Here is a 21,107-nt window from a genome sequence, read left to right as displayed (position 1 = left end):
AAACCACCCCGTATTGAGTCTGCCAAGAAAACACTAGAGGGCGTCACCCCAAGGGTCAGACATGACTTGGTGCTTGCACAGGGGATACCTTTGCCTTTACCTTTTATGCATCTCTTGCTAGACCGTTAACTAAAGTTCTCTGGTTTGAACTGAATTGACTGCTAGGTCTGCCCTCTGCCAGGAACTCCTCCTCAGAGTTTTCTGTAAGATGTGGGAAGAAATATCAGGATGAATATAATTAACTTGTCTGTGTGGGGGCTCTTGGGCACTTTTGGGAGAGTGGACAATGGTTTTGTGTTACGAGTCCATCTGGGTGGGTAGAAGGCAAACAGTTTCTTGTTTCTGCTGGCTGCGTCTGCTGAATGTATTATCGGCTCTGTTACGCCGCTCGTTTTAGCTTATATTGTCCTTTTAGCAAGGACATTCCAAGGATGCATAGGAGGTTTCTACTGAGGGGCAGGAGCTGAAAGGCAGTAGCAAGCACAAACCCTTAAGGTAGGTGTCTGCATGAAGATAATTGGGCTCTTTTAATAGTGCTCTACTGAATGTGTCTACTGAAGACTGTCTAATTCTGGCTGAGCATGCATAGCCCTAAGGAAGGCACACTTGCGCTTTGCATAAGAACCTCTTGTTGCTGTAAGTGGGCTGAGGTTCAGTGGGGTACACGACATGCCGAATGTCCCAGGTTCAATCCCGGGCATCCCTACTTGAAACGGCTATGCAGTATGTGATGTGAAAGATCTCGGTTTGGAACCTTAGCTCAGCCTTTCTCAGTTTTCTTTTTACCATTGAGAAACCCCTGAAACATTCTTCCGGCTTCGAGAAACCCCAGCAGTGGCGTGATTGTGCAGAACATGGTCAGGAAGCAGAGCGGTGGACACGCCCACCTGGGGCCCCTCCCCTCCAGGCCCGTCATTGGCCATTTTGAGAGGGGAGGGCACCTCAACATGCCCATATATGGTCATATCACCCAATACGTAACACATTTTAAAATATATTCAAACTAATTAACTCCCTCCCATTTGGGAAGCCCCTCCGGGTCCGTCACGAAACCCCAGGGTTTCATGAACCCCTGGTTGAGAAAGCCTGGCTTTGCCACTTCCTGTTCTAGTCAACAGCAGTGGCCTTGATCGATCAAAGTTCTGACTCCATATAAGGCCATTTCATGTGGCTTAAAGTGTGGCTTCTAATAGAATGTGCATGAAACACAAAGAGAAGGGCTGTTAGTAGTGGTGGTTGAAATTTGAGCAGACCTGAAGGCGACTGTAAGCCGCTTTGAGACTCCTCCGGGTAGAGAAAAGCGGCATATAAGAACCAGCTCGTCTTTGCCTAGGTCTTGTCCCAAACCTGAGTCCCAGTCTTACAGTGTATCCTGTAGTAATCGTAACCTTATTATATCACATTGGCCACAAGCTCATAAATTAATGGAGAGCCTTGTCAGCACTCTAATGCAGGGTTAGTCAACCTGTGGTCCTCCAGACGTCCATGGGCTACAATTCCCATGAGCCCCTGCCAGCATCTGCTGGCAGGGGCTCATGGGAATTGTAGTCCATGGACATCTGGAGGACCACAGGTTGACTAACCCTGCTATAATGGGCAGACTTTGAGCAGCTACAGACCTGTGTCTGTTTAAACTAGAGGCGTCACTTTCATTTTCACATTCTCTCTGTCGCTCGCATGCTCGTTCCAATGTATGCGAAGGTAAGGCTGCTTAAGAGAAAGCTCCTTCAACATCTCTTTCTCAATCTACCAGCATATATAAAGCTGCAAAATGCTACATTTCCCAGTTGTGCGTTGCGCAGGGTTATTTGAATCATAGAAACAATAGTGCTCAAAGAGACCTCGTGGATCATCTAGTAGTGCAACCTCCTGTACAATGCAGGAAATTCACTATTACATCCCCCACCCACCACCCCGGGAACCCCTGCTCTACCTCCAGAGGAAGGCAAGAAAGACTCTAGGATCCCTAGAGAAAAGTTATTTCGTGACCCCAAAGTGGCGATCTCCGTTACCCTGGGCATGTAAGAAAGGGCCATGAGAGCTGAGCACTGGCTCATTCCTCCCTGTCGTGATGTGCCTGATTTCGCCCAATCAGCATTGCTGTCAGATGACCATCGAGCCTCTGCTTAAAAACCTGCAAAGGAGGAGAGTGCTACCTGTTCCATCAAGGGCCAGCCTGGTGTGGTGGTTGAGAGTGGCAGCCTCTCATCGGGAGAACTGGGATTCTCCACCTGCAGCCAGCTGGTTGGCCTTGGCCAGTCTCAGTTCTCTCAGAGTTCTCTCAGCCTCGCCTCCCTCACAGGGCGTCTGTTGTGGGGAGAGGAAGGGAAGGCGATTGCAAGCCGCTTTGAGACTCCTTCGGGTCGTGAAAAGCCGGGCATCAAACCCTAACTCTTCTTCTGAGGAGCTGCGCCACCCTCCAGCAAGTCAGTTTATACATGTTGCTGTGGCTTAGAAGAAGCAACAAACAACTTTTTCTAATGCTGTTGCTATGATCATGTTGTTATTATCGTTATAATGTTATTACTGTTATCATCTGTTACTATATGTTATCTGTATCTTTTCCTGTTTCCTGTAAACCACCCTGAGCCCTCGGGGAGGGCAGTATATAAATATAATATATAAATATATTTATTATATAAATATAATAATAAATAAATAATAAAAATAAATAAATAACTTTTAAACTTGTGGCTGGGGAAGGCACTGGCAAACCACCCCGTATTGTCCGCCATGAAAACGCTAGAGGGCATTACCCCAAGGGTCAGACATGACCCGGTGCTTGCACAGGGGAGACCTTTACCTTTAAACTTGTGGCAAGGCGGTGGGGGACGTCCCCTGTGCCGAGAGTCAACAGAACCAGCGTTCTTCATCTTTGATGTCCACATTTCTAATGGAGAAATCTGGGAGAGGTATGAAAAATGCCTTCCCCCATCCTTTATGCCCAAGGAATCCTCGCTGTCAGGCTGCTGAGAGCCAAGGTACTGGCGACCTGCTGGAATGCCTGCGGCACATTCCTTGGAATGAATGAACTCTTACCCTGTCTGAGAGGACTGGGTGTGTCTAGCAGGAAAGATAGGGAAGGAATGCGCACTGTATCGCTGGGGCTTGTTGGTGGAGATTACACAATGCTTGTGTTGGCACCTCCTCCTGCAGAATGTTATTTCCCCGTGCTTCGTAAGAGAGCCCTCTTTTCCCCGGGCGTCGTAGGATTCTTCAGACGTATCATTTGAAAAAAAAAATTAAAATAGCGGGTGTGAAAGGCTGTTTTTCATACGCTGCAAAGCACTCCTTTAGCGACCGAAGAAATGCCTCCTGAATCCGTTGCCAAAGCTGTTAGCATCACCTGGAAGACATCTGGAGACAGCTCAGTTCCGTACGGGCGCCGATGGTATCAGTACGGGCCAGTTGAGCAACATCTTGTTTGGAGACAAGGAGCTTGCCAGGTGCACGTAAAATGTTAAGACTCAGAACTGGGAGATTCAGATTTGCTGCTTTGGCTCGGCTCTCTCAGCCTCAGTTCCTTCTCTGCACAAGGGGTGGTGGTGGTTATACAGATGTCTGTGGACTACAATCCCCATGAGCCCCTGGTGGTGGTGGTGATTATATTTATATACTGCCCTCCCTGAAGGATTGGGCCTATGCAAATGTGATCCTCCTGTTACAGATTCTCTCTCTTGAGTACTCTCTGCCTTGCGCCATTGAACATGCTAAAACATAATTTTGTCACCAGCAGTAACTGCGAATTATCTCTGTCCACTCTTTCATATGCTGCCCTGCCCTTGGAACTTCCTGTTTCTCTGCTGCAGTGTGTTTTTGTAAAGCCAGGAAGAGAAAGATGTGGCGTGGAGGAAGTTAATGTGTAAGCTTGTACCATCTGCTGGTTAACTGTTTCATAAGCCGTGTTCTCTGTCACTGGTTGTGGCTCTTTCAGCAGTCAGTTTTAAGTGTTCCTTGTATCTTTGTTCTAGGCAGTTTTCATCATGTTCCTGGGATGTGGGACACACACCAGTGCGTCTGTTTACCTTGCTATGTTCCCTCACTATTACAATCACATGTCGCTTAAGACTCCACTTTTGTTGTACTCTCACTGAGCGTGTTTTGTGAACCTGGCTGTTTTCTGGTCCTTGTAGCTTTTGACTGAAGGCACTAATTTGCATTGGCCCTTGGTTTTTAAAGACAGCTGGCTGGCTGTCCTGTCTTTTAGACCTTGGGAACTCTTGGTTCCTGGCTGTTGAAACAATTAAGCTTTATACATGGAATAAATGTAAGATCCTTAGGGCATCGTCTAGTCTATGACAGAATATGACCGAAATGTAGGAAAAGAAATCCTTAGTTTATTGGCCCACCAAAAACACCAGACTAGGACAGGATCTATATTTTTCTATTGTTCTATGTTGCTTGTTTTTATCAGTTTATTATTGCTAAACTAAGTTATCTGCATTGTTTCTGTTCTGTTTTATGTGAAACGCCTTAAGCCTTCATGGAGGGGGGTGGTATATAAATATAATTAAATAAATAAATGATAAATCTTCTTGTAAGAGGACAGCTCTGCCACCTAATATTTGCTGAATAGAATGCCCACATCACTTTTTCACAAATTCTTTGCCCCATAAATGGAAAACTATTAGCATCCTGTAAGCATTTATTTAAAAACATTTATACCCTGTACTCTTCATATAAAACACACAGCCAAGTTAGGTATAGTCATATTGTCCATCCTGTGTATTTAAGACAGATTAGAACAGTTCCAACTGAAATAAAAAGTGAGGAACAATGTTTTGATCACATCCTGGCACTTCCGGATTTGCTTGTTGTAACATGGCGGTTTTAAAAATTAAAACCTCGCCTTTCTGCTGCTACAGCGTTATCCAGTTTGTGCCCCCATTGGAGAGAAAGGTAAAGGTAAAGGTATCCCCTGTGCAAGCACCAAGTCATGTCTGACCCTTGGGGTGATGCCCTCTAGCGTTTTCATGGCAGACTCAATACGGGGTGGTTTGCCAGTGCCTTCCCCAGTGAGAGAAAAGTGGGGTATAAATATCTAAGCCAGGTGTCCACAACCTTTTGGAGCTTGTGGGCCCCTTTGGAGTTCTGGCATCACATTGTGGGCACAGCTACAAAGTGGCTGCCACAGAAGGTGGAACCGGCCACAAAAGGGTTAACACAGCTTATTTCCATCCTTTGGGCATCCACGGCCAGAACCACGTCTTAAAAAATCTGTGCAGACAGTCAGGAGTCTTGCAGGGTGCAGGCCCCACTTGGCCTTGCCCAGTTTCTAAAAACAATTTCTGGGCACCAGTATAGGTGTTAATAAGCGCTATGGCGCCCACGGTGACCCCCGATCTAAATAAATAGATATCATCCTCAAAGTACTGACTCTTAGGGAGAAACAGCAACATTACAAACAAGCAAAACCTGACAACATTTAAAGAGTAAAATCTCTGTGCTGCAGCTGCCCCTGCTGGGCATGTGATGTGCTCTGCTGTAACTCCACGTCAAATGTTCAAAGTAACAGCAAGTTAATTCACCAAGGTCCGTAAGACACGAAATTTTTCTCAGCAAGAGCTCCATCTCTCGATGTGTTGGCTGCTGTTCCTGTAGCCCAGGCTGCCATTTCACTTTGATTTGCCCCGTACTGGGAGGAGAAGCAGCCGCTATCCCATGAGCCCTCCCGTAGAGTAAAGGCAAATGGGGAGGGAGCAATATTCCCTTTGAAAAGAACACTCATCCCAGCTGTTTCTGCCCAGGAGGATAGAGATAGTTCTAATCTCTTCCAGAACTGCATCTTCCAAGCACCCCAGGAGGACAAACTGCAGAAGGGCTTGTGTTCGCCAGTAGCTACAGCTGTAAATTACCCAAGCAATCAGACGTTCAGGTTCAGAGAAGAAACAATTCTTGCAAACTTGAGCTTTAAAAAAGTCCTTAATGGAGCAGAAAAGCTGTAGGGTGAAAGGTTTACATGGAAACTGTATCCAAAGAACCCCACACTGCAGATTGTCCTATTCCTTACAACTTGCAAGTTCCTGGTTTCTCCTAGTTTGCAGTGTCATGGAGTGCTTGTCTGTGGGGGTGTGCTTCCATAGTTGTTTCCTTAGAGAGGGAGATTTGTGTCATTCCAGACCGCACCTTCTCTGATAAACCCTGAATCATAAACTGTGTACATATTGCCACACAGTCAAAGCACTGCAACAGTTGGAACATCGACTCCGAGGTATGTATATGCGCCTTTAGCTTCCTTTGGCGGTGGGGTGCATCCATGTTATATTTCTTTAAAATTAACTTCTGTTTCTCAGTTCTCCTCCAGCTTACTGGTTTGGGGACAGGGGTGGCAAATTGGCGGGAAAAGTGTCTTTCAGTTCTCTTTGGAAGCTTTTGGAACAAAGGAGCAGGAAGGATTAAAGTGGGTCGCCGTGTTGGTCTGAAGTAGCACAACAAAATCAGAGTCCAGTAGCACCTTAAAACCACCTTAAAAGATTTATTCAAGTTGTGAGCATTCGTCAGACTATGAGCTACCGTCATGACAGTGGGAATATAAAGCAAAAGTTAATTCTGTTAAATTAGTAAACTGTGTCACACATCCAAATACAGCCATAGGATAATTCTTTACCAAAACAGCCAATCAGAACCCTTGAATTCAGTTGTATTTCTCCTATGTTTTTGTGAACTCCAGCTGAATTCGAGGGTACTGATTGGCTGTTTTGGTAAAGAATTATCATATGGCTGTATTTGGATGTGTGACACAATTTACTAATTTAACAGTAACTTTTGCTTTATATTCCCACTGTCATGATGGTAGTTTATAGTCTGAGGAAGAGTGCTTGCACTCGAAAGCTCACACCTTGAATATATCTTGGTTGGTCTTAAAGGTGCCACTGGACTCTGGCTTTAAAGGACCAGGAAGTCCAACAAGAAGGTGTTATTTTAATTAGGTTATAAATAGCCAGGGACTGTTCTGATAGAGCCTACAAATCGGTCTCTGTTTGAAAACGTTTGGCACTAAATAACTTTAAAAATAAAAGACTTGTGTGCTTGCCTTTTACACGGTGACGGAAATAATCATGCCAGCCTGTCTATTCCATCACACATGGGGATGACCCTTTCTCTGACTCTCAGCCTTCAAAATGTGTGCAGGTGTCCAATGTGTTGCATGCTCTCTTCATCTCTGGGATGTGAGAGGGATCTGGCAGCAAAATTGATCATCAGGGTTAATTTGGCTCTGCATCCCTGGCTTGGCAATCCAAAGGAAGAATGTGTTTACTGCTGCGTCCCTGCAAGGCACGTTTTGTACTTTACATGTGTTAACCAGATCTTTGGGTAACCCGACTCAATGCCCTACTATATCTTTTGTCCTAAAAGGCTGGAGGGAAGAAGTTATTTCAGCCATGTCTGTATGTGCTGGGAGCAGGCCCTGGCCTGATGTGTTTTCTCACCATGCGTAGATATATACTTGAACCAAGGCTGCTACAGGGAGTTCCTGAACTCCCTGAGAAAGGACTGAAGGCGAGCTACTAGAAGAGCTGTATTCCAATAACTTCTGCATGCAGGGGAAAGCGGAAGTGGGGATAAACACGGCCGAAGGCACCAGATGTGTGTGAGCAATGCATAAACTGCGTAACTAAGTAAACATCAGCCTAGCGATACAACTTTTATATTTTGTCTCCTCCCCGCTTCCCCAAGTCTAAACATTTAAAGGCTTCCTATAGTCACTGCATAACCCCATAGATCAGGGGTAGTCAACCTGTGGTCCTCCAGATGTTCATGGACTACAATTCCCATGAGCCCCTACCAGTTTTCTGGCAGGGGCTCATGGGAATTGTAGTCCGTGAACATCTGGAGGACCACAGGTTGACTACCCCTGCCATAGATAAGGTAGTCTCCTATTGGGACGTGTGTAGTTTCTTACGCCAGGCTTTCTCAACCAGGGTTTCCTGAAACTCTGGGGTTTTTTGACGGTTCTGGAAGGGTTTCCTAAATGGGTAGGAGTGTGAATCAATTTTTATACATTTTTAAAATTTGGTAAACATTTATCAGGTGATGATACGACCACATATGGTCATGTCGACTCACTGCCCCCTCCCAAAGTAGCCAATGATGGTCCTGGAAGGGGAGGGGCATGTACACATTTATGCTTCCCGACCGTATTCTGCACGATCGTGCCACTTCTGGGGTTTCTCGTAAGTCTGCAGTATGTTTCAGGGGTTTCTCAACAGTACAAAAGGAATCATCTTGTACAAAGGGAACTAGGAGTTCGAGATCAGGCACCCACAAATCTGAAACCTCCTGATTTAAAATATTAGCACATTTATTTGGGGCCCCATGTTTTTAAGCCGCGGTTCATAAAAAAAAGGGATTTGTGGACCCCTTCACGATAATCTTTGGCTATTTATAAACCAATTAATACCCATTCACTGATTTCTTATCTCTTTGTTCAAAAACGGCCATTGAAAGAAGCCTTGCCCGTACAATGTTAAAACAGTTGGGTAGGTAGAAGAATTCTGTGTGGTTCAACAACTTACTTCCAGCAGCTGACCAAATAGAAACCGTGTTATGTAGTCTGCTTTTTTTACTCTGTGTATTTTGATGCTGGCTCCGTGTTCTTGAGAGGTCATCCCTGTTCTTTCCCTGACGTGCCTTTTTGTTCCTTTTATACCAACCGTGTTTGGCGCTGATTGTCTCTGCTCCAGTTCTTGGGTCGCAGACAAAGCTTCTCACCTGTGGTGCAGATTCTCTTCCTTATTAAACAAGAACACATTGTGTAGCTAGCTTAACTAACCTAATTTCTTTCTGTCCTCAACCCCCCCCCCGCCTCTCCCCTTTTCCCAGGCAGGGCATTGAAGGTATGTCTGCTTCTTAGCTGGGAGAAGTTTGTTCTCCCCGTCAGGAATTTGTGATCTGACCCAGCACGTTCAGAATGGTTCGCAGGAGACAAAACTGCATTTACCTGCCAGGGACTGTAGCCCGTCTTTCACTGTTTGCATCTGGGATGCGGTTGTATGACGTCGCATTTGTGGACTTGAACAAATCCTTCTTTGGCTTTTGCCACTATCTGGGGGGGGGGGGGGGAGGGAAACGCCTCCCTGGAGATCTGCAAAAAACAGCACTTCTGACCACGGTTTTGAATGATTTCATGACACAGAACTAGCAATTAGTCTTTTTCAGACTTCGAAGGGTTTGTCTCTGAGCTTGATCTGTTTCGGTTCCCCTTTAGCAAAGCTCCTGAATATTACTGCTGTCAGGCCTGCCTTTTGGGTGCTGGGGAGTTCCTTTGGCCTGTTTTAAGGCTCTCGGTTGGCTTTATTTATTTTGCAAAGATAAGGGAGGCTTTGTTTAAGTACGCTGTGCCGGAAAGAACAGAAGCTTCCTACAAGTGTGCTTGCAGAGGGTGTAAGAGACAGGACCTCAAGAAGAGCAAATTCCAAACACGTCTGTCTTCAGGATCATGGCGATTGTGAGCATGGGGTAGAAGAGATGGAAGGAGCTAACTCTCTCTCTGTAGACACAAGCATAATTCTTCCCTCTGTTCCTCCTGTGCAGATGCCTTGCTAGCAGACCTGGAATCGACTACCTCTCACATCTCCAAGCGGCCGGTGTTCTTGTCGGAAGAAACATCCTATTCCTACCCAACTGGAAATCACACGTATCAAGAGATCACTATACCTCCCCCTGTGCCACCACCTCCTTCTAATGAAGCCTTGAATGGGACCGTGACTGAGCCTTTAGACCAGTGGCAACCCAGCATCTCCAGAAATCTCCATCAGCAGGTAAGGAGTTGCTGGGGAGGGCAGGGGTCGTCTTGGTTATGCACTGGGAAGCGAGGAATTCCTGCATCATGTCTGCTGGGTTGATGTGAAGCTGGAAGATGAGGATGTGGTATTCAACCAAGCCAATGTTATGTAGAGAGGGAAAGATCTTTCCACTACAGATTCCAGATATAGCTGTCTGGTTGGTTTTGTCATAAAACCCGAGTCCTCTGTAATTTCCTGTCTCCCAGCTGGATGATGTAGAAGAAGAGTTGGTTCTTATATGCCGCTTTTCTCTACCCGAAGGGGTCTCAAAGCAGCTTACAGTTGCTTTCCCTTTCCTCTCCCCACAACAGACACCCTGTGAGGTGGGTGAGGCTGAGAGAGCCCTGATATCACTGCTCAGTCAGAACAGTTTTATCAGTGCCGTGGCGAGCCCAGGGTCACCCAGCTGGCTGCATGTGGGGGAGTGCAGGTTCAAACCAGGCTCGCCAGATTAGAAGTCCGCACTCCTAACCACTACACCAAGCTGGCTCTCAATGGCAGGTGCTTGCCAAAGGCTTCTGCAGGTCTTGTCAAAGGCTCCTCTGTGCTGATAGGTGCTTATTTGGCTGGTTTTTTTTTTAATCCTCATGTTATATTGTGAGTTGACCCGTGATATTTATGTACAGTTGCATTACCAGCCAGCCTTTGGTGCTTCTGTTCTTCTGCCAGAAAATCACTGCTTCCTCTTTTCTCTGGCCACGCCTCTGACTCAAGAACAGGCATCCTAATTGACGGCAGAGTACACAAGTTGCTAGAAATTTTTTGTGGAGGGTCCCCGAAGGCTGGCACTGTAGTTCCACACCCTGAAAAAGCAAGTCTGAGTGCCATGTCACAAACCACAGCCGAATGCGGTGGATATTAATCACTCACCCCACAGTCTTGGGAAAGAGTCGATGCTTTCTATGGCTCAGGGGTCTATGAGACATGAGACAAAACTAGAGGAAGTATGAGTTTCTGGAGGGGCAAATTAATGCCCGTTCTAGGGAAGGACAATCTGTTAGCAGGCTGCATCCTGTTTGTTCCACATTCCAGGGTCTCAGTCACGCATGATGCATCGCAGTTGGCTCTCGGAATTGTTTGGGTCTTTCTTTACTCGAGCAGTTAATGGGAATCCTACAGGAGGGGCCTTCGCTCGGAAACGTGTCCTTTAGCTTTTTGAACGACACTTCTGTCACCAGATCTGCTGCTTGTGTCGAACGCCTCTAGAGTCGAGTCCAAATACGGTTGCTGTACCAGAGGCTACACAAGAGCCAGCTTGGTGTAGTGGTTAGGAGTGCAGACTTGTAAACTGGCGAGCTGGGTTTGATTTTGCTCTCCCCCACATGCAGCCAGCTAGGTGACCTTGAGACAGCCTTGATAGAGTTGTTCTCACCGAGCAGTAATCTCAGGGCTCTCTCAGTCTCACCTACCTCACAAAGTGTCTGTTGTGGGGAGAGGAAGGGAAGGCCATGGGAAGCCGCTTTGAGACTCCTTCGGGCAGTGAAAAGCGGTATATAAGAACCAACTCTTCGTTTTCAGTAATATCAGGGCTCTCTCAGCCTCACCTCCCTCACAGGGTGTCTGTTGTGGGGAGAGGAAAAGGAAGATGATTGTAAGCCGCTTTGAGACTCCTTTGAGTAGAGAAAAGCACCATATAAGAACCAACTTTTCAGTAATATCCAGGCTCTCTCAGCCCTACCTCCCTCACAGGGTGTCTGTTGTGGGGAGAGGAAAGGGAAGGCGACTGGAAGCCGCTTTGAGACTCCTTTGGGCAGTGATAAGTGGCATTTAAGAACTAAACCTTCTTCTTCTAAGGGAGACTGACTGAGGAGGAAGTCTGTGACTGAAGCAGGGAGCAAGCTTGTTTGCTGTCTAACATGTTTTTTTGAAAAAAGAAACCCAGGACTAAGTTCTGCTTGGAGTCAAGGAGTCTATGTTGTAGAAGCTTTTCCTCCTAATTTCACACTTGCAAGGGCTCGCTGCAGTTTTTCAGCGGAGAGGGAACACTACTCCACATGTGTGCTGAAGCGCAATTTTTATTTCACACATTCCCAGGGGGATGGCTCCAGGTTTAAGACATGGCTCAGATTAGACCTTGAATCCTCACCTCCGAGGTATAACGGGCAGAACAGGCCAGTGAATCTTATGTTTTCTTTTCTCTTCCAGTAGTTATTTTAATATTGTAAGGCAGACTTTCTCAACCAGGGTTTTGTGAAACCCTGGGGTTTCTTGATGGCCCTGGAAAGGATTCCCAAATGGGTAGCAGTTAATGAATTTTTAGGTATTTTTAAACATGTTAATTGAGTGATGTGACCATTTATGCTCATGTTGACCTGCTCTGCCTCCCAAAATGGCTGATGGGCCTGGGGGGGGGTGGGATGGAGAGGGGCCCCATCCCACCACTTCTGGGGTTTCTCAAAACCTGAAGAATGTTTCAGGGGTTTCTCAGTGGTAAAAAAGCTGAGAAAGAGTGCTGTAAGGTATAGTAACTAAGGGGCAAACTATGTGTGATGCAGAGTTCTGTATAACTTTTCCAAACTTTAAAAAGCCCCAACAAAACAAACAAAATGCAGACATGGAAGGATGAAATTAGGAGAAAGGGAAGACTGCTTGGGTAGGGGGTGAGTAAGCCATTCTCTTCCATGCTGTTTTTCCTTTTAGATATCTTTTCCATCCAAGTGCATGCTAATTTTCTACCAACTGGGGAAAAATACATGGGAACCTTTAAAAAGCTTCCTGGGGAAAGATATTTTGAGAGGAGTAATTACTGTTGTGTATGCATGCACACATCTTTCCTTAGCTTGTGATTATAGTGTCCTCTTGAGGCTGTACTGACACAAAGTTGCGTGGAATGTATAAATTTGACCCTCAGAAGATGAGCGTTGAACCAGGAGATCCCTTATTCAAATTTGTCCTTGGTTATGTAGTCATATGAGCCTCTTGTGGCGCAGAGTGGTAAGGCAGCAGACATGCAGTCTGAAAGCTCAGCCCATGAGGCTGGGAGTTCAGTCGGAGCAGCCGGCTCGAGGTTGACTCAGCCTTCCATCCTTCCGAGGTCGGTAAAATGAATACCCAGCTTGCTGGGGGGTAAAGGGTAATGACTGGGGAAGGCACTGGCAAACCACCCCGTATTGAGTCTGCCATGAAAACGCTAGAGGGCGTTACCCCAAGGGTCAGACATGACCTGGTTCTTGCACAGGGGATACCTTTACCTTTAGGTAATCATAAAATAGCCTCAGGAAAGCAACTAGGGTTGGGCGCTTCAGCACACCTCGACTGCTTTGGCGATTGCAGAAGCCAGTGCCGTGGCACCGAGGGGAGGGGCAGCGCCGGTGCTGGCACGCCGGCTGGTGTCCGCTCGCAGGCGCAGGGAATGGCTTGGTTCTTGGGCAGAAATATTTTTGTTGCCCACATTATAGTCTAATAAATTGAAATAACTTGCACAACATTTATCCACAGCCACAATCTCAGCCTCCTGTGTACAGCTCCAGTGCCTCAGTTTCCAGAGAGTGTGTCATCTCTCCTACACGTGCAAGTGAAGAGGAGCACGTCTACAGGTAGACTTCCTTCTGTCCCCATCCCTCCCCCCCCCCCATTCCAGCAGATGGGTTCTTACTGCATTCATGGAAATTCATTTATTTCACAAATAAAACGTCAAAGTGGGTCAGTTAGGCCAGGAAATAGAAATAAGTTTTATTTGTGGCTGTAATTTAGCGTGTGAGCATGCATTGCATGCCCGACAACTCAGATTTAATCCCTGGCATTTCCAGTTATATGACCTCATCTGAGAAGGACTTCCACCGGAGACCCCGAAATACCAGTGCTAGTTTGTGCAGACAATACTGGGTTAGATGAATCAGCACACTAAAAAATGCTTATATTACCACAAACGACCATTTATCAAGGGATGGTTAACTAGAATATGTGTCAGTATTTGATAAGCTGGTTTTTTGGGTAATAGCCCAGGACTGTTTTATATCTGACGTATTGACTCACCACTTGGCAAGATGACACAGGTAGTGGAACTTAAACATACTCTAGAGTGAGAATTGATTTGGAGATAGTTCAGTCCCCTGCACGTGGTGCTCAGTAAGGTCCTATTAAGTATCAAAAAGGTTTTCACTGCTCATCCGTCGTTCTGATCAAGTGCTGGCGTGTGGTTCAAATCCTCATCCTGACTGGGCAGGTCATTACGGGTAACCAGCTTATGGGTAACCAGTCACTGCCTGAGCCCCCGGGGAGGGCGGTATATAAATATAATTTTAAAAAAATCATAGGCCATGTGAATCGATTGTCTGGCCATGCTGAAGGAAGGCGGGTGATGTCGATCCTTCTGATTGCTGTACTGGATGTCCCAGCAAGGACCTCTCAGGGTGGATGACATAGACTGAAGCTCAGAGGCATGTTCATAAATGTGCTGGGGAAACACCTTGGCTCAATGTTAAAGCATCTGCTTTGCATGCAGGGAAGTCCCTAGCTGAGTGTCTGACATCTCCATCGGCGATTAGAACAATTCCCTGTATTTCCAACAAGTTTTAATTTATATTTTATCAGATCTATGGTCTAAGCTGGTTTATATATTGATATATTTTATGAGTAAATCCATGTTTTTGGCTATTTTCTTTTTTGTAACTGCGGAATTGCTAATTTTGACTTTGCTGGTCTATGACCGTAATAAAGATATGTCTGTCTGAGTGTCTGACATCTCCAGTTTTCAAAAAAGAATCGGGCAGCAGGGGATGAGAAGGGCCTCTCTCTGAAATCTCTGCTGCTCATCAAAGTGGACAATACTGACCTTGATCTACTAGTGGACTGCTTCAGTATAAGGCAACTTGATATGTTCAGGGTAGTGTTGCCAGCTCTGGGATGGGAACTACCTGGAGATTTTGGGGCTGGAGCCAGGAGTGGGCGGGATTTTGGGGGGGGAGGGACCTCAGTGGAGTCTAATGCTATGGAGCCCTCCCTCCCAAGCAACCATTATCTCCAGGGGAACTGATCTCTTTAGTCTGGAGGTGAGCTATAATTCCAGGAATCCATCTGGGGCTGGCATCCCTAATTCAGGGGCATGTGACGAATCACAGCTCCCTGCTGTTGATGCTGCTTTTTGTTCAGAGTTGTCAGTGTACTTGATGCCTTAAAGAAAAATGTAGGCAAAAAGTCAGGTGTTGTCTTCAGATTAATGTGTGCAAGTGTAGTTGTGTGTGTGTTTTGCTGTTCCCTGTTCCATTCAAGACCTGCTGGTTTTTACCTTCAAGATTCAAGAGACATGCGGACATCAGCGAAAACATCAGTGTGTGCCATTGGGGCTCCATGTTGGGGATCTCTGCATTAAGGGTTTAAGACTTTTGACAGAACTAGTTTTCGTGCAGGTCATCTTTTTTAGAAAGAGCATTGGTGGTGGGAATTCATGACTGACTCTCACTTCCTTTTCCTCTGAACTCCAGTTTCCCTAACAAGCAGAAGTCTGCTGAACCCTCCCCCACCCTGATGAGCTCCTCGCTAGGAAATAACCTGTCTGAACTGGACCGACTCCTCCTGGAACTGAATGCTGTTCAGCACAATCCCCCTAGCGGCTATTCCACAGGTAAGGACCAGTGGTTCCAATGGGATCAGGCAGCAGAAAGTAGAAAGAAGAGCCAGTTTGGTATAGTGGTTAGGAGTGCAGACTTCTAATCCGGTGAGCTGGGTTTGAATCTGTGCTCCCCCACATGCAACTAGCTGGGTGACCTTGGTCTCGCCACAGCACTGATAAAGCTGTTCTGACCAAGCAGTGATATCAGGGCTCCCAGCCTGACCCACCTCGCAGGGTATCTGTTGTGGGGAGAGGAAAGGGTAGGTGAATGTAAGCTGCTTTGAGACTCCTTCAGGTAGAGAAAAGCGGCATATAAGAACCAACTCCTCCTCCTCCTCCTTCTTGATTTTACTTATTTATTCGATTTTTAACAGTCCCTCTCGGCATGGCATTCTCGGGGTGGTTTACAACCATTTAAAGTCACCTGGAGGTGACCGTTGCATGGATCACTGTAGCCAGGTGTTCTGGGGCCAGGTAGGGCACTAATAACTTTGCTTGGCAAAGGTGGTAGAATGCCAGCTGTGCTACTCTGGTGTCCTGAGCCTCCATTGACAAGGAAGCATCAAAAATCACACCCGGGTTCCTAGTAGATTGTGCAACCATCAGTTGCATGCCCTTTATGCAGGGCAGCCATGCTTCCTCTCCTGGCTGTTTCCTCCCCTGCCACAGGACCTCCATCTTGGAGGGGTTGAGTTTCAGTTTCATTGTGGGGGAAGAGGACTGTGAAACTTCCATCTAAATGCCTTGTCCCAAGGGGAGTGTTATAGCTGAGCTTGGGATGCCTGTCACTCCACATGGGAGCAGCACAAGGTCTGTGGGGCTGGAGAGGAGAGGAGACATCCTTGATGGCCCACTGCAGTCCTTAAGCTCAGGGGTAGTCAACCTGTGGTCCTCCAGATGTTCATGGACTACAATTCCCATGAGCCCCTGCCAACACTGGCAGGGGCTCATGGGAATTGTAGTCCATGAACATCTGGAGGACCACAGGTTGACTACCCCTGCTTAAGCTATCTTTTGAGGAACAGAAGTACAAAAGGGGAGAGAACTTGCTGTGTGAAAAACTTCCCCTTCAAAGTCTTTATCTACCCTGCCTTCTTCCTGTAACTTTTGCCAGTGCCTGTTTTGTGGCCAGTGGTTCTTACCTGCCTACCTGTGTTCTTTTCCTTGCAAGATGAAGCCACTAGGACCCCCTCGTTGCCCAGTGGGACTGGGTCTCACGGCGGCATCCTGGAGAACACTACCTCTTTGAACACAAAACCAGCAGCCCCTGTGAAAGAGAAACCCAAGCGGAATGGAGGACAGGACATCGAGGATGTGTGTCCTAGTGTGGAGAGCCTTTTGGATGAACTGGAGAGCTCGGTGCCTAGTCCAGTGTGAGTAATGGCCAGGCCGCCCTTTCCTTAAGTGCTTGCATGCCAGGATAGAGGAAGGAGTGGTACTCCGGTTAACATCTGGGGCTTTTTTGTGTCCTCAAAAGCGAGGGCCTGCCAAAGGGAGATGGGAAATCGGTGAATCTTTAAAAGCTTGGATAGCATTTACCCCAAAACGACTAGAAGCATTGTTATCCTTCTGAGTTTTTACTCAGGCTACTCTCTGCAGATATAAGGACTACATTCAGATTTTCAAAGGGCTCAATTTTTGTGCCAGGCAAGGGGGATAACGGTGATGATTTTATAAAGCACACCACGGTAAGATAAAACACAAGATAGAGGTCCTACCCTTCCGGACGTTTATCTTAAGGGTTTAGACCAGCCTTCCTCAACTTTTTTATCATTGAGAAACCTCTGAAACATCCTTCAAGCTTTGAGAAACCCCAGAAGTGGCATGGTCATGCAGAATATGATTGGGAAGCATAACATATATGGCCACATCACCGGATAAATGATTAACAAATAAAAAATATATATATTACAAATTAAGTATCTCCCACCCATTCAGGAAACCCTTCCAGGGTTGTCAAGAAACCCCAGGGTTTATTGAAAGCCTGGTTTAGACACAAGGGAAAAAGGGGAAAACAGCACAGGTAGGACATCAGTTGGAGTATCCCATTCTGCACAGGTGAGATTGCAACCAGCATAGTGATGGGAAGAGCCAAATGCATACCTGGAGTCGAAGGGCTGTAATAATAAACGATACAAAGAGGAAAAAGATGTGGTGGGTGCAATGGGCACACAATGCAAGGAGGAAAAGAATGCAGCAGGGACAACGGGCATGAGAGAACAGAGGGCACTATATTGGGCCTATTTGCTAAGCGTATGCCCGATTTTGCTTCTATGCCCAAGGCAACATACAGGAGGTCTACCACACTGACCAGACCCAGGCATTCTTAGTTTCAGGGGGGCTGCTTATGTCATATGCTAAGCAAACCCTAGGATCAGGGATTCCAGAAGAGGAAAGGGTTACTGCAGAACAAGAGAGACTGAGAAGGAGGACAGAGACTTTTAGAACTCTATAGCAGAGGGAGTCATATGACCAAAGGAATGGGTTGGGTAAGAATTCAGGAAGGAAGGAAGAAGAGGAGGAAGTGGGAAGGTGTGTTGCAGTTGTCAGCGCAAGTAATGATGATTAAGCAAAAACTATGATTCAGTAGAGGAAAAAGGGGAGAGGGGAGGGGCTGTGGGTCAATGGCAGAGCATAAGGCTCCAGGTTCGGTCCTCAGCATCTCCAGTGTAAATAGACCTGGTAGTAGGTGATGTGACCTTTACCTGAGATCCCAGAGAACTGCTGCCAGTCTGAATAGGTTCCCTACTGACCTTGATGAAGCAATGGTCTGATTCTGTGTAAGGTAGCTTCATGTAAGGGAGCAGAGGATAAGACCCGCAGTAATGGCTTTAAATTACATGTGGAACAGTACCAGCTAGATATCAGGAAAAGATGGTCACAGTCAGCGTAGTTCAGCAGTGGAATCAGCTTCCTAAGGAGGTGATGAGCTCCCCCTCACTGGCAGACTTTAAGCAGCGGCTGGACAGATACTTATCCTGGGTGTATGAGGCTGATCCTGCATTGAGCAGGGAGTCGGACTGTCTGGCCCCTTCCAACTCTATGGTTCTATAAGGAGTGGCTGGACAGATACTTATCCTGGATGTTCTAGGCCAGGGGTAGTCAAACTGCGGCCCTCCAGATGTCCATGGACTACAATTCCCAGAAGCCCCTGCCAGCATTCGCTGGCAGGGGCTTCTGGGAATTATAGTCCATGGACATCTGGAGGGCTGCAGTTTGACTACCCCTGTTCTAGGCTGATCCTGCACTGAGCAGGGGGCGGGACTAGATGGCCTGTCTGGCCCCTTCCAACTCTAGGATTCTATGATTCTGTTCATGTATGTGGATTTTATAGATGTCCCTTTCAGGCTTCCAGTGAACAATTGAGTGAACATGTAGCCAAGAAGGATCAGCTTCTGTTTAAATATTTCCAAAGATGGAGAACCCACCACCTCCTGAGGAAGCCTGTTCCACTGAGAAACCGCTCTAACTGTCAGGAGTTAGAGTTGAGGTTACGAAGCTGCTTACGTTATTATCCACAGTGTGTCCCTAGGAAGTGGGGAGCAAAGGTTACTCATAGGGGGCTGACGTGTCCACGGGTATCTCAGCTAATGGATGCTCTGGTGTCTGAAACAATCCCAAATGGTGCATTTATTGCCATTCTGAATCTCAGATGTGACACATTTATTAATGAATACACCTGCCTTTCTCTCATGGCTCAAAGCAGTTTACAATTCCATGAATCAAAAGCATAGCAAATACAGCAATGCCCTGTTTCCCTCCTCCCCCAAGAAAATGCCTGCAGCTTAAATCCCATTAGGCTAGTGTCTGACTGGCCAAAGGATGCCCAGAACAAGTTTCCATAGCAGAGAGAGGTCTTGAACCTGTCTCTCTCAGGACATTCCAACCCAGCCTTTTTCAACTTTTTTTTTTCTTAGCCGCATGCAAATACCTGCTGTCTTCTGTTTTGTTTTGGGCCAGTCCTGCCATCACTGTGAATCAAGGCGAGATGAGCAGCCCCCAGCGGGTCACCTCTAGCCAGCAGCAGACTCGCATTTCTGCCTCTTCGGCGACGAGGGAACTCGACGAGCTGATGGCTTCGCTGTCTGACTTCAAGGTGCCCTTTCCAGTGCCTGGAATGCTCTCCTCGCTTCTCCCTGCGCCCTTCCTCTCCTCCTCCTTTCCCCTGCTTTCTGCAGGAGCTTTGTGTGCACAAGTGCTCTTTCGTCATTCCCTCGGGTGTCTTTGTCCCTGGAGCTGCCCTTCTTGCAATATGAAATAGTACAGATGCACCGGGACACCAATATGGCAATAATAAATCCAAATAGAGTCTCTTCAGTTTCAGATGTTTTTTAATTCTTACTTCATATAAGTCCCAACGCGTTTCGCCTGCTGGCTTTGTCAAGGGACAAATTATTAGTGTTTCAGACAAACTTCATATAAACAAATACTTGTCTCTTGGACAGAGTATAAGGTCATATTAACCGCAGCTACTCCTAGCTAATGGCGTTCCATTTATTATTGCCATATTGGTGTCCCATATTGGTGTCCCGTGTCCCCTAGAAATAGGAGATGTTTCAGATGGAACGAGCACCATTTATTTTAAATTGGTGTAACTGTAATTTTATTGAAATTTTATATTTATGTTTATGTATATTATCAGTAGGAGCCTCTTGTGGCGCAGAGTGGCAAGGCAGCAGACATGCAGTCTGAAGCTCTGCCCATGATGCTGGGAGTTCGATCCCAGCAGCCGGCTCAAGGTTGACTAAGCCTTCCATCCTTCCGAGGTCGGTAAAATGAGTACCCAGCTTGCTGGGGGTAAACGGTAATGACTGGGGAAGGCACTAGCAAACCACCCCGTATTGAGTCTGCCATGAAAACGCTGGAGAGCGTCACCCCAAGGGTCAGACATGACTCAGTGCTTGCACCTTTATCTTTACCTTTACTGGTGTCCCAGTGCATCTGAACTATTTCATATTTGTTTCTTCACTGGAACCTACCCCTCCCAGTTCATTCATTTTTGCTTCTTGCAATATGCCTTCCGTGATGGGCCCTTGCAGCCCGACATAAGAGTTTCCCTGTTCCCATGCACGATTAGCGTGCCTTCTCAAGGAACACCAAAGCCTTCACGTTACATTAGGGGGCTCATGTATATGTTTCTTTTCCCTACCTTGCTAAATATTTGCCAAAACCAGGTCGGGGGTGGGGAGGGGTGGTTTAAGAAACTGCTACAAGGGAGATTTCCCCTGCAGCAGCTGCATGATCGTGGAGAAAGTGAGGGTGGAGACCCCAGCCTCAGCTTCTCTAAAAAAAACCCACAGTGTACAATTTGACCCTCAGCCCCAGTTCTTCTAGAAAACATATTTCATTACCCCATCTTTCAGCAAATCCATTTGATAGAGAATGCAAAAGAAATTTGGCGATTTCTCTCTTCTGAACTTTTTCTTTTAAGATACTTCCTAGGTCTAACACAGGCTTTGTTAAAGCTCTTCTCATGACTAGTTAAGTGAGGATGGTAAAACACCATGGGAATTTTATATGTTTTTTTTTTTGTGTGTATCTTACTCCTTTTTCCTGCATAGTGTTTACTGTTGGTATAGTTCGGGTTAGAAATCTAAAATAAAAACATTTCTTCCCTTCCTATTCCAGTTCCATAACTGAACTCCTATAATTTCTGTAACACCAACATGCAACCTTCTATTACAGCTGTTCATGGTTTTTTCTCCTGTCATGTCTCTGATGAGCGGTTTGTGCTAAGAAGATGGTCAGAGCATTTCTTTGACCATCTTCGG

At 46.4% G+C, this 21,107-nt stretch overlaps 1 protein-coding gene across 6 annotated transcripts in view; it reads left to right on the top strand.

The window, feature by feature from the left end:
* Positions 1 to 21,107, top strand: part of PXN (paxillin) — a 63,416-nt gene that overhangs the window by 22,321 nt on the left and 19,988 nt on the right. For 3 of the 6 annotated variants that reach the window (XM_077307234.1, XM_077307228.1, XM_077307229.1), the window contains exons 2-6: positions 9,535 to 9,761; positions 13,224 to 13,321; positions 15,209 to 15,348; positions 16,508 to 16,709; positions 19,297 to 19,432. In XM_077307234.1, the coding sequence (XP_077163349.1) occupies positions 9,535 to 9,761; positions 13,224 to 13,321; positions 15,209 to 15,348; positions 16,508 to 16,709; positions 19,297 to 19,432 (803 nt within the window). Of the gene's footprint in view, positions 1 to 3,265; positions 3,447 to 5,213; positions 6,212 to 9,323; positions 9,449 to 9,534; positions 9,762 to 13,223; positions 13,322 to 15,208; positions 15,349 to 16,507; positions 16,710 to 19,296; positions 19,433 to 21,107 lie in introns of those variants that run through there. The other 3 variants (XM_077307231.1, XM_077307230.1, XM_077307232.1) reach the window with 3 other exon arrangements.

This window comes from Paroedura picta, chromosome 13 (genome assembly GCF_049243985.1).
Source record: "Paroedura picta isolate Pp20150507F chromosome 13, Ppicta_v3.0, whole genome shotgun sequence".
Taxonomy (NCBI): Eukaryota; Metazoa; Chordata; class Lepidosauria; order Squamata; family Gekkonidae; genus Paroedura; species Paroedura picta.
The sequence above is the reverse complement of the archived record's forward strand: the minus strand, read 5'-3'. Positions and strand labels throughout refer to the sequence as shown.